Consider the following 14,014-nt stretch of genomic DNA (forward strand, 5'->3'; position numbering starts at 1 on the left):
TCTTTCATCTCTGTATTCAGCAGCTTAAAACAATGAATGCACATCTTCAGAGTGTGGGCACCAGAAGCAAAATGCTTATATCCGTTATGTAATGAGGCCGTTGATTTGTGCTGTTCAATATTTCCTGTTTTGTAGGATTTACAGTTCATCCAGGTGGCAGATGGGTCCTAGAAACAGGCAGACTTTATGAAATTACAATTGAAGTGTATGATAAATCAAGCAATAAAGTGTATTTATCTGATGTAAGTGCAATGTTGATATACTTCTGACTGTCTGTCTCCTAAATCTTGGCTTTCTTCGAAATTAGTTGAGCAGTTTCTTACTTACATTGAGTTAGGACATTTCAAAGCATGTTGTTTCTTGCCTTTTCCTTTTTCCCTTTATTTTGCTGGTTTGTGGTTTTGGTTTTTTTTTAAATAAGTCACTCTGAGTGATTCACGTGAAAGTGCCCATTGGAGTCTAAGTGCTGTAGAAAAAACGGGAAGAAATGGGATAATACACTTCAAACACGTAGCATAGGCATTGAACTGTAAGTGGCAAACCAGTGTAACTGCTGGAGAGCAGCACTGATACGGTACTTCATGGCATCAATCCCCACCCCAAATGTAATGTTGTCGTGTCTAGAGGCAATCTTTCCTATTAAAGCACGGGGTGTAAGGTAGGCTTATAACACTCTGGAGGAGCTACCTGTTTCCTTTCAGTTGATTGTGGGAAAAGCTTAGATGATTAGCTAGTGTTAAAACACTTCACTGTTTGGTAGTTAAATAAGATGAATTCTAGGTACTAGGTACCAAATATACATTGCTCTTAAAGGAAAAAAAAATTAAATAGTTGATTTGTGAACAGAAAAAAATTATTAATTTACTGCTTTTCAGAAGATAAAATTTATGTGAATGTTTGAATATTTGTACTTGCTTCCTGAGATACAGATCTGAGTTTCAGCTAGATCTCAGAAATGTGCTATTGCTATTGGGGCACTATATTTGCATGTTCTTCCCCTTTTGTGTTTAAGAATGACAAAATTAAGAAATTATTGTAAAATATGAATTATTTAGTGGTATAAATATTGGTACTTTTCATGTTAAATTACATGTCACTTATAATTTTAAAAAGTAAATATTTTCTATGGCGTTAATGCTGTGTCTACAAGATACAATCTTGTTGAAAGACTGAAACTTTCGCAGAGGAAAATTCTTATTCCATTTCAGATAAGTTTCTTTGAACTATGTTATTGTTTTCTCATTGATTTGTTGCTAATATGTTTATGTCTGTCTGTACAGTGTTAATGCAGTTATCCATGGCAATATCTATTTAATGTTCTGGTTTCAGAATATCAGAATTAATACAAAGTTGTCCAAAGAATATTTTGAGGTGCTGAAGTCATCTCTGAATGGGTCGTATCATTATGTGAAAGCAATAAAGAAGGGTCAGACCATTATTGATGCTGCACTGACATCAGTAGTAGACCAGGTATGTTTTTATAAAACCTCTTCTGCTTTACTGGTAGGCCTAAAAAGAATTGACTTGTGCAGTAGTGACTTAATAGTGACATAGTAAAAGGAAACCTAAGAATTACATGAGTCTAAGCTGTCCTTGTTTAAACACAGATTAAGAACCAAATTCTAAAATCCTTACTTCAGGAAAACTGTCAATTAAGTCAACAGAGGATTTGCTTAAGTAAAGACTCTGGGATTTTGCTACTGAGTGTGTGGCAAACTCCTGTTGAACTAGTGGCACACAGCACTGATTATTTTTTTTTCATGGCAGATACTTATGTGGGCACATACTGTTTCATTGTTCTGGTGCAAAGGTTCTCTCACATTCTCTGAGTGAATTTTACAATTTATTGTGGTAGGATCATCAGTGTCATACCCTGGCCTTGTTCTGCATTCAGTTATATTTGGAAAGTTTTCTATCATTTGGTAAGTGATGTTAAATGCTGGAATGAAAATCTGCCAAATGTATCAGCCTGCAAATTTCTTCAAATTAATATTCATTAACTTTCTGCTCATTGGGCAGGCTGCTGAATGTATGGCTAACTAGGGCACGTGGTGTGAAAGTGATTTGCTTTTGCTTGAAACTTGGAAAAATTGAACACTTCAAACCATTTGCTGTGAAACAGTTTTAGTGATTCCTTGAGTAGGATTTAGTAGATCCTTGTATGTGATAAGCAATGCTCATTCTGTGTGTCAGAGAGGTACTCTTGAATGAAATGAGGTCTACTGAGAGCTGTTAAAAGTTTTCCTTCAGAACTCCAGTAAGAAACAGTATGTTGTGCCAGAGGGTTATGGCATTACAATTACAGCAAAGTTGTAAAGGCTGGTGTTTGGGGGTGGGTTGAGAAATGAGTCTTTTAGGCCAAGTTTTGTCTTCACTTGCTGCAGAGTGGAATGAGCAAAGAGTAAATGCAGGTGTGGAGTTCCCAAATCAGTTCTCCAGACAAGGTCTCAAATACCATGAGTAGTGAAAGAGTGGGTTTCTTAGTGCTCTTTGCCTTTTAAATTAATGTGGGCAACTATATCTCCATAGTAATACTACTCATTTAATACAATAGCACACTTTGCTGCGATGAGCTGACTATTTGCTCATAAGTAACACTGTTCATAGGTGACCCTAAATAGTTGCTTTCCTTTCTCTCCAAGACATTGTCAACATCCATATATAAGGACTAAACATTAATTCTAGGAAGCACTATGGTGCCGTTTCTAATACTGTGCTGTTGCTTTTTGTAGGATGGAGGCGTTCATACATTACCAGTTCCAGTGCGAAACCAGCAAGATGTTGAAATATATGTTCCCATAGTTCTTTCACCCAGCATTTTGACGTTTCCTTGGCAGCCAAAAGCAGGGGTCTACCAGTACACCATACAGGTATGCCAAAGAAGTATCTAAATGCAGAAGTACTGCTCAAGCAAGCACAGTGAGGCCTGTAACCGCTTACATAGAGTTGACTTTGGATACTTCAGGCACAGTGATATCCAAAACTTTATTTGGAGAAATTTTGTTGGATGTTAGTTGCAGGAATTAATGCATAAAAAGGCATACAAAAAACCCCAATAAACATAAAAAACCACTTACTTTTTACCTCTTGTCTTTCACTTGCTTTCTCTCTCCTTCATGCATGTGCCACGCATATACACACAGAATGGTTTGGAATTACAGAAAACATCCTAGGCACAAAGCTTGATAGTAATAATTAGAGGCTGCCATTTACTGTAAAGGGATGGAAGTATGAACTGGAGTGTGAAGTGACTGCACAAAGGGCATAGCAAGATCAATGAGCAGCTCCCTATCAACCTGACATGAGCATCCTTCACTCACCACACTTCTCATGCTTCTAATAAAAAGTTACAGGGAGGGAAAGGCCACTGTTTCATTTACAGTGTGACCTTCTAAGGGGACTTTTTTCCTGCATTTGTCATGTGTGTCTTTGCTCCCGTGCTGCGAATCCTTCCGTACACTTCATGAAGCAAACGTCTTCCAGCATCCAGAGTATAATCTAACTGGAGAAAAGAACCTTGTGCTTCCCTAGCCAGGACTCTCACCCAAAGATACCCAGATCCTGCACTCAAGTGTTCCATGCAGTTTCTACCTCTCCCTTTTAGCATGATGTAGTGCTGAGTTTTGGGTCTGTCTTTAAGTACACAAAAAGAGGCAGTGGGACACGTGGTGTCTGAAGTAACCAAATCAGTCTCACAGGGATAAAATTGCACTCTGTAGTGTAAATCCGAAGTTAACGTCATTGAGTTTAACGCTGTCATCCATATTTTTAATTTCTATGGCATTAGTTTGGTTTAGTTCATGCTATACCCAACCACACCAGCAGAGTGTGGTAAAAATTCTTAGTACAAATATGCATTTTCAGTACTTCATAACCTCTGCTAGAGTCCAGTAAGAGAAAGTAAATGTGTGTTTCTGTTTCTCACCTCTTGTACAGTTCTATTCATCTTACCTTATCTTGCGTACATCATCAGATATCTCACTGGAGAACATGCCTTTGTGTTACTCCAGTAATCTGCATCAGTGTTCTTATGTTAATGTGATTTTTTTTTTTCATTAAAAACATAAAACCTTTTTTTTCTCCCAACATTGAAATCAGTTTGCATTTACTGAAACTGAGAAAACTGAGAACATTTTCCTGATGTGCCCATTCAACAATACTAGTGGTTGTTTACAGTAGCACGCAGCTTGACTGTTGTTCCTGCCTGTAGATTAGTGTTTGCCTCTACTTGATAGTTTTTGAGTCAGGCTATTTTAAATTGGTGAATAGACTTTTTCTGAAAATAAGTTGAAAAAGATTGTTGGTTCTAGCCAAATTCTGGTTATAGCTAAAGTAAGTCCTTCCAGATGGTATCTGAATGACTTTGAGGTTTTACTTTGTCAGCTGTCTGGTTTTTGTGTTAGTAGCTTTGTTCATATTTGTGCTAATAAGATGGCTTCTGTTGCAAGTAAAAAAAAAAAAAAGAGGGAGGAAGGATGTTTCCTTCCCTCCTTCCCTGTGAAGTTAAGTGTGTGGAGGGTTTTTTTTTTTTTGTACTGGGGGCATCACTGTCACTAAGAACAGTTTGTGGAGTGCAGCTAACAGGCTGTGGATAATGATTAGACTCAAATAGAAGCTGGTTTATCCTTTCTCTCCTCAGTGCAAACTGACTGCTAGAGCGAAAAATGTAGTAATGCCTCTGGTTTGTATGGCAATAAGATGTGACTCTGTAGACTTATTAAGAATTGAGTATTTCTGTTTTATGTTTTCTGCTTGTTTCCCTGTTTTAATTGAAAATATCTTTAGAAAACATTCTGAACTTTTACATTCTTTAAATATTTCTCACCACATCCCATGCTTCTCCTTCTGTCACACACCATTACCTATTTATCCATTTGTCTTTGTCCAGTGCTCTTTCTGTAATCAGGTTGTGCACATGCTCAGGGGAAGGAAAAAGGGAAATTATTGTCCTTTTGATTTTTTTTACTACTTTTTCTGGTTAAAGTTATTAGTTGTTGCATAAGTTAGATTTGTTTATTTCCCACACTGTCTGTCTAGACAAGATTTATCATCTTGTCCATTTTTAGTTTAATTATGAAATGGGTTGGAGCAAATGCTGAGGAAGTTAAAGAAACAGAAACAATACACATAAACAGAAAAATTGCTCCGATGGTCACCCTTGTTTTACTCTGATGGAACTTTGAAATTTATTTTGGAGCGTGAAAGTCTTTTTTTTTTAATGCATTATTCTCAGTGTACCTTTCTGCACGGTATTTGTCTCAACAGACACTTCCTACAGCTCACAACAATGCTGTTTAAAACCTATACATTTTACAGCATTGTAATGATTATGTTTCTTCAGTAACTAGTATTACACATCTAGGAGGACAATACTCTACTTGTGCTGGAAAAATGTTTTTTTGGCCCTTCACTTTATAATATATGAACCTGCAGCAGATATAACCCTGTCCTGGCTGCCAAGTGTTTATACTGTGGCTATAATAATTTGTCTCTGTTGATGTGGACCATGATATCAAGTAACTAGTTCTTACCCTTCTATAGAATAATTCCACTCACTTAAGCTCTTCTAATTGTGAAACAAGCTTCAAGAGCTGGGAGCTCTAGGAAGAGGGTGGAGTTTTCTTTTTTTATGGCTTTGCGGTTTTTTATGGGAATCTGCATGATAAACCTGAGCTTGTAAGTTTGGCAGCTGCTGACTCCTTCCTTGGAAAGCCATTGTGGGAGTGTAGCCTGTACGTTTTGCAGACCCTCGCGGTGCTTGTGGCAAGAGTGGGCAGTTTCTGTATGTGCCTATCGCTCGTTCCATGACTGATCAGTTGCTGGAGCAGCACCTCTGTTGAATGGCTGCAGGTAGACGTGCTGATTTTCAGCATAAAAATAAAGAAGTAATGCCAAGAAGAAAGTGATGATTTTTTTTTTTCTTTTTCTTTCTTCCCCTCTTGCCTCATTCCCTCCCTGCCTCCCACTTTTTTTCTTCCCTTTAGATCCCTTAACAATTCCAATTGAAAGAAGCTAGTAGGTACAGAGTGTCAGGTTAGCAGCTCTGAGACCCAAAATCAGCACTTTGGCTGTCAGCAACAGGGTAACAGTGGGAGTTTTCAGAAGTACGACAATCCCACGTGCCAGGCCTCTGGTGTGCTGGTTTGTGAAATGCTCTGCTGACTCTAAGCACTATCAGTCATTGGGAGTTGTAAGCATCAGACTTCTGCAGCTGGGAGGGAGATACTTGGGTTAGCAGCACTGGTGAGCACAGACGATATGTGCATGAAGAAAGCTGAAATGAAAATGAATGAAGGGTGGTAACTTCTCATCTTTCAGTTGACCTTGCTTATTTAAAAATTCTGAGTTGTTATCTTATTTGTGTTTCCTCAGTAACAGCATTGTTGTTGCTCAATGTGTCCCTGGTTTTCATGCAGGATATTCAAAAGCTTGACAGCTAAGAAACGTGAGAACCATATACTTTATGAAATACTGGAAATATTTTCTCTCTGTATTCTAGGCTTATGGTGGAAGTGGAAATTTCAGCTGGTCCTATTCTAACCAGGCAGTTGCTACAGTGACAGTCAAAGGAGTAATGTCAACTGGAAGTGATACTGGCGTCAGTGTTATTCAGGCAATTGATGTTCAGAATCCATTGCATTATGGAGAAATGAAGGTAAAACTCTTTATTTTCCCTGATCCCTCTTGAGTATGGCTTCTGGAAACAGTGAAGAAGCTGAGAATGCCATAGGCATTCCCCTTTCCAAAATGTTCCCGAGAGATTTCCCTGCCTGCCCTGTGGAGATTTTTTGCTTCTGGGGATTCAAGCTCTCTCCTCTGCACTAACTTTAGTCCCATTTTTGCCCCTTCCACATTTCCTTGGCAAGTCTTTTTCCTTTGAAAGTTTTGAGTGCAAGAAGGAAATAGTAATTTATTACTGGCCTAGCTATCTAAGCAGACAAGCCAAACTAAAAGTGCTTCTGCAGGGTAAGAGGTGGGTTTTCCCTCGATACAAAATGATGGCAAGGAAATTCCTGCCTGGAGAAGTGGCTGAAATGCTATACAGTGCCACATAATGAATCTGGATACCAAAGCTGTCCAAGGAAAAACAATCTTTTAGAAAAATCAGGAGAAAATGGGAATGAAAAATACACCTCCCACGAGGGATTTTGTGGTCTCTGTGCAAATCGTACCCTGTTCTTAGGATTTGGTCAGGGTGATCAGTGTGTGGTGTGAAGAAGATACAGGAACGGTAAATGTAATGACCCCACAGGGTCATTACACAAGCGTGCAAAGATAGGTGAAGAAGCTGCTGTGGTTAACACTGTAAATACACAATCTTAAATATTTTCCTCTAGAATGTTATTGATTTGGAAATTTTTAGACACAAATAATTTTCCTGAATGAAACTGTGTCAGTACTTACTCTGTCAAGCTCTTGAGAGCTGCCAGACCTGTAACATGATAGAACAGAAACTGAACATCAGTACTGCTGTGGTGTGTATTTGCTACTGTGAAGTAGTGCTATTCTGCTACGTTCTCAAATTCAGGCATTCTAATACATGCTTTAACTCCGTGCCTTTTGCAAAGAGCTAAGCGTTGGGATGGAAACCCGACGGAGAGGAGGAAATTTGCTCCTGACATCAGAAAAACTAAGAGATAGTGTACTGAGCACATGTGACTAATCAGGGATCCAGGGGCTGTGTTTGTCTAACTGCGTGGTCACAGATGAAATAGGTTTGTTTGTGCCAAGCGGATACTATTGAGGCTGGCAAACAACCTCCATCTGGCTACAGCTTTATAAAGGTGATGTCTTTGTTTCTGAGGGAGCAGAGAAGGTGATGCAGGAAGCACCGTCTTGTGAGCCCTTGGGCAGTGCACCTTCCTTCCAGGGTATATGCCTGTAATTTAGCAACTGGGGGGGGAGCAAGCTGATTGCATCAAATATGCATACATTAGCTATACAAAATACCTCATAATTTGTAAGTATTCCCATGTGCAGCACTACTGTTACTGCTGTACTGCACTTCTGTTGCGCCAAAGTCCCTTTTGACAAAAGTGTTAAAATATGTGTTTGATCCAGACTGCTAAGTCTCTCCCGTAATGGGGAGAGAACTACATAAGCAGATATTTTTCCTCTCTCTCTTTTTTTGTTTTGTTTTTTTAGTATGTGTGTTTTGGGAAAGATCTTTCTATCCAAGCTTTACTTGGAATAGCTGCATCTACTAATGCTGGGTTTTTGAGGGGCAAATTGGCTTGGGTTTTGTGCTCAGATTATGTGTCAGTTCTACAAAATGGATTTGAGAGAGGTGCTAAACTTCATGCTTCAAATAATGACTTAAATGCTTAAAATAATTACATAAATTAAAATTTGTGCAGAACTTAGTTTACAAACTTACTCTGAAATTATTCTTTGGACAACCGAGGATGCTGATTTTAGCAGTGCAACAGTTACCAGCAGGAGATACAGGAATGAAGATTTTTCAGTTAAAACTTCTTATCCTCAAACGTAAGTCAAAGCCTGAAGACAGAAAAAATACTTCTCTCCATGTGAGCTTTCAGAGCAGTGTATTACACAATCTGAATAGGTTATTTTTGAATGCCTTTGTTCTTGTGTTAGGAATTGCATTCTTCATAGAATAACTATGAAGAGTTCTATTTACTGACCTCAAGTGAGCAAGTTTTAGGAATAGTTAACTATGTTCCACAAGGATTGCAGTTTTAACTCTGTACCATATGGTTCAATGTTCTATCCTGAAGCCATTTGCAGATGGTTAGCAAGTTAAGATATTGCAAATGATAAGCTTTGATCATGGTGATTGTTACGAAATATGCCGTCTGTGGTGGATTCTTTAACATTAATGGAAAAAGTAGCAAATCAGAATCACAAATAATACGGCTAAGGCTTGTTCATCAATGTGCCAGCATAGATCTATTTCTGCCAGTCTTATTTTTGAAAGTAATCCTTTTGATTTCAGAAGTCTCTCTCACACAAAGACTACTTGTTGAAGCAGAAGGTTGTTAAGATTAGTAGATAATTGTTCACTTATTTTAGATTTATGACATTACAGTGGGGAGATATTGAGCCTTGGACACCTTTAAAAATGTTTTGCCAACAGAAATGCAAGAAAGAAAGAAAGCAAGCAAGCAAGCCATTGAGGAAATGTTTGAGTCATTAATTAACATCTACATACCTGCTGCTGTGAGCGACAGAGGCTGGGGAGCCTCGCTAACTACGTCAGGTCTATGTCCTTTGTTCCTGGTACCGTTTCGTGGAGTTGTGTTCATACATCTGTCCTCCGTTTCTTTCCTCCTTCAGGTGTACGTAACTGAACCTAGTGGGATGGAGTTCACACCTTGTCAAGTTGAAGCACGCGTTGGCCAAATATTGGAGCTGCCCTTGAGGATTAATGGCCTAACAAATGTCGAAACGGGCGAGACAGTCCCACTGAGTGACTGCTCGCACTTTGACCTGGTTGTGGAAGTAGAAAACCGTGGTGTGTTCAGGCCACTTCAAGGTGATTTGACCCCCTCCCTGTTTTGAAAGTTAAATTAAGATGTTACTAAGGGACGCATTTCCTTTAAATCACTGTTTCAATTGCTGTGTACAGTATTCCTAGAGAGGTGCTTAACTTCAGAGGTGGGGATCAGAGTAGTTTTATTTTGAGTATGTATTTACTTTTTTATGCAGAACTTCCCTTCAATATTTTTGATGTTTTGAGGGACTCTGAAGGCATTCTGACAATTATTTTATTGGATAATGTGACGTCTCCTGTATGTCTTTCTACTGATTTAGTATTTTTAACATGCTTCTGTAATAAAGCTGATATGTGGACCCCTCTTATGAGAAAACCTATATTGTGGTTTGAGGTAGCATTGGAAGACTTAAAAGAACACTAAGATTAATAACTGCTTTGCTGAAATTGTCCAGCAGTGCTTTCAGTTCTATAAAGAGACTGTTCATTGTTTGCTCACAAGGAACTAAGACAATCAGCTGCTTAAATTTTGCTAAAACTCTGTCCTGAAGTTCATTGGTTTAAGAAATGCCTCTTGTCAGGTTTATTGAGAATATGGAGTATGCGTTTTGTTTTCAAAGATTGCCATTAATGTTGCTGAGCTAAGTAGACGTTGAACAACGTGCTTTTTCCTGTGTCTCCTGAATGCAGTATGTTATTCAGATGTACCATTAATTTTGTCCAAGTGTCTCTTGCATGGAAGCTCTTTCCTGTGCTGTTGAGCCAGTAAAACCACTCTGCATTGTACCATCTGTTTGCCCGAGAGGCAACTATTTTAAATGTCACTATGGAGTATGCTGTTCTACTGTTTGTTTCAAAAAAAAGAAAAAATAGACCCCTCCCAAACCCCAAAAAGTCCTCCAAGTAAGCAGAGAAATTTCATGAAAATACCTTGTGTTCAGCTAGAGGGATTATGTATTACTTGCAGTTCAAGTTGCTCTCGGTAGGAAAGCTTGTTTAAGCAGTGTAACTTATTTGTGCTTAATTACAAGCCAGTTTCATTTTAGAAGAGCAAGATGAAAATGTTCAGTAAGAGACAGAAGTTATATTAGTTTGTACCAGAGTAAAGACTCATGTCCTGTTTGAGACATGGATACTTCAGTAAGTGTGGGGTTTGAGATGAAAGGCAGTAGTGAACATTTTTACCTATTCGGTTGGAGAACACATCTCTACTTGCTTCTGGTGGAAATGCTTTTGTCGAGAAAAGCCATGTTGAACTTGTGTTAAAATGCCTGGGCATTTCTCTCCAAATATGTATTTATATATTTTTAATTTATCTGACAGGAAGGCTTAAGCCAACTGCTGATTTTTGTAGTGGAGTCAGAGTGAAAGCTGAAACTCAAGGATACACAGCACTTGTCGTTAGTTACACCCATGGTCATGTCCACCTCAGTGCTAGCATCACCATCGCTGCTTATCTGCCATTAAAAGTAAGTCTGGTTTTGCTGCTGTTAGAGCAATTCATTTTGCTTAAAATGCCTTCAAATGACAAATAGCAAGTTGATATTATGAATATGTTTAAAAGAAATGAGGCAGGTGGTTGATTCCCAGGGAAAAACTTAGGGGCTGTTTTGGAGAGTTGTGTTTTAACCCTTTCTCTGTGGAGCATATATATATAGTAGAGTTTGCCTACGTGGATATTGCAAGCCAACTGTAGAGGAGTGAGTAATGCGATAGCGAACTAGCAGGTTGTTGCAACTTCTGAAGTGAAAAATGAATTTGATATCCTTACCCATTTTTCTGACTTTGGGTAAGAGAATCACAATGGCTGTCATCTGAAGATGGACACTAATAGGAGTCAGCTCTCAGTAAGGATATATATCTTGTTTTGCACAGGACACCTGATTTAGTAAATTACTTTTTCAGCAGACTCTAGATGGGTTGAAAATTATGTGACACTCAAATCATTTGTTTCTTGACTGTCCATTTTAACTGATTAACAATTGACTTCATAAGGTAGTAAGGGGGCAGTCACAATTGTGTGTCCATAATGGCAAACGGAAGTAGACCTAGCTTATGATTTCTGCTTTCGTAGTATATAAACTGATTTTTGCAGGAAGGCAAAGCTGGTTTGCCTATACAGTGATGAAAATACATTCTTTTCCCCTACAAATGGGAGAAAGATATTTCACTGTTGAACAGTTCACTAATAACAGGAAGAACAAACCTGAGTACAGGGTCAATATATGTAAATATGAAACAGTATGCATATGTTACCCCTCTCTTCAGAGATCTAACACTGAATCTGCAAAGCTGAAGTTTAATACATTTGACCATAGGTTTTTTTCCCCAAAATCTGGATCAAAAGTTTGTGCAAATTGTACAAATTTGTGACTGAAATGATGATTTTACTTATTTAAATATGCTTTTCTGTAAAGATCTTAAATAGCTGAGTACAATTATTTGAAGATGCTGAAACATCCTGAGCAGGGTGTCCAAACTTTCTGTTATTGGCAGTAATGTGAGAGAGAGGCATAGTCCCTTGAATTATGAACTTTTCATATGTATGGTATCATTCACTTTATTGGCAAAGCCCCTTGATGTATTCTAACATTGCTTTCAATATATAAATTGAAATGATTCTAGGGTGCTTAACAGCCAATACGTGGTGACAAGGAGAGTAAATAAAGTGCACTTTAGAAAAAAAAAAATTCTGTGTTTAGATATCACAGTGAAGAACTTTTTTTTTCTTTGAAGTGTAGAACAGTGATGTCCACGTTCTTTTCTCTCCTTTCTGTAGAATGAGATATTTATGATGCCCAGAAATGGAAGGCAGCATTTTTCTGTCAGATACCTATTTAAAAAAAATCCAAAAAGTAAAAAGTGGGAGAAGGATAAACAGGAGTCAAAGGGCAGGCAGACACTTGAAACTAAATCTCACAGTTTTCCAATGGGTTTTTGCCTTTATATTACAAATATAACTAGGGAATAAATGGGAGGAAAGAGGAATGTTCATGCCAGCCCTTCCCATGCCTTCTCTCTCTTCCTACCAAAATGCACCTATGGAAAGAATGGAACCATCCTTTATGTTAGCTGCTCTTTCTTTTTTACTAAACTCCTGAGTAATATGATGTTGTGGAACACAAGCTACAAATGGTTATTGTGTATTAAAATGTCAGGTTAACTTCTGTGATGATAAATAGCACAGGCTGTCCCAGTGATGCACATCAGCGTAGAATTTATTGTAGAGGGTTGAAGTAAAACTTGCGTAGGAGAATAATTACATGCACAGAACTGTGCTGGAGAGAGCACAGTCAAGTGAAAGGATTTTTAAAGAGTAAAATTTGACGTTATTTCGTTAAAGTACTGTCTATTAAAAAAAAAATGTAGTAGAAAGCTCTCTCTCTGATGTGCTCAGAAGAGTATATTCAGGGTCTTTCTCTTGCTGTAATTCTTCATAAAAGAGATATGATTGGAATGTAGCTAAAACTTTTCTTTGGATCCGTGGGTTCCATTGAATATAATCCAACTGGACAGAATTCTTGTAGGTGATGCTAATTATTTTGGTACAACTCTGTTCTTAAATAACCATGCTTACTAACCATGGTGTGGGAAAAATCATAGCCTAATCAAAGTAACAAAGATAGCTTTTCCATTAAGAAGGAAGTTTCTTTTGCAAAGTACAACCAAACTATGAGTAAATGGAATCATTAATTTGTAACTGTCATTCATTACAGACTATTGATCCTCCATCTGTTGCTTTAGTGACTTTGGGTTCCTCTAAAGATATGTTATTTGAAGGAGGACCTAGACCATGGGTACAAGAACCTTCAAAGTTCTTCAGGAATGTCACTGCTGAGGATGCAGAAAGTATTGGTCTGTCTTTATTTGGACCTCCTATATCTCGAAATAACATCCAGCACTGGGTTAGAGTGTCTTGCAAAAGCCTGGGAGAGCAAGTAAGTGCCAGAAGGTATTTGTATTGCCCTCTGTCAAACACTGAGCTAAGGCAGTTGAGAACAGGCTTCAGGCAGATCTATGATACCATATACCTTTTATATAACAAGTAGTTTTTATAATAAGGCAGAAGAGAACTTGGGTAAGTACATAGTTTATGCATTGTGATGCTGGTACAGGTTTTAGAGTGAGCATTTCATAACATTATGTTTTAGAGCGAGCAGTTCATAACATTACGTTATAAAGTGGTTTATGATGGGTTTACTGCGATGTAAAGCCAAGTCACAGGAACCTTATGTTGTACAATGCGTTAAACAGATCCTAATAAGCGCAGCTTCAGTTCGCAAAATAGGATCATAGCAGAAGGGTACCGCATTAAAGCGACTCTTCTGTCTGCCCTGCTCCTCTTAACCACGTTGCCTTCCAGTGTGATTCTGTTTAGTCAAACAAATGACAACCATATGAATTTACTGCTCTGATATTTGTGGCTGTAGTCATTTTCCACCTGGTCTTGTTTTTTCCAACATGCAGAAGTGACTTATCCTGCTTTACTCACTCTGGCCACTTTATAAAGCATTTAGCTTTGATTTAATGTTTTTCTCCTGTAATTCTGCAAGGCCTAAG

General features: G+C 38.2%; 1 protein-coding gene across 1 annotated transcript in view; it reads left to right on the plus strand.

Moving 5' to 3' along the window:
• Positions 1 to 14,014, plus strand: part of NUP210 (nucleoporin 210) — a 65,312-nt gene that overhangs the window by 20,035 nt on the left and 31,263 nt on the right. The window contains exons 9-15 of the mRNA XM_075762676.1: positions 136 to 242; positions 1,330 to 1,470; positions 2,733 to 2,870; positions 6,500 to 6,655; positions 9,298 to 9,496; positions 10,778 to 10,923; positions 13,171 to 13,392. Of these exons, the coding sequence (XP_075618791.1) occupies positions 136 to 242; positions 1,330 to 1,470; positions 2,733 to 2,870; positions 6,500 to 6,655; positions 9,298 to 9,496; positions 10,778 to 10,923; positions 13,171 to 13,392 (1,109 nt within the window). The remainder of the gene's footprint in view (positions 1 to 135; positions 243 to 1,329; positions 1,471 to 2,732; positions 2,871 to 6,499; positions 6,656 to 9,297; positions 9,497 to 10,777; positions 10,924 to 13,170; positions 13,393 to 14,014) is intronic.

This window comes from Balearica regulorum, chromosome 10 (assembly GCF_011004875.1).
Source record: "Balearica regulorum gibbericeps isolate bBalReg1 chromosome 10, bBalReg1.pri, whole genome shotgun sequence".
In the NCBI taxonomy this organism is placed as follows: domain Eukaryota; kingdom Metazoa; phylum Chordata; class Aves; order Gruiformes; family Gruidae; genus Balearica; species Balearica regulorum.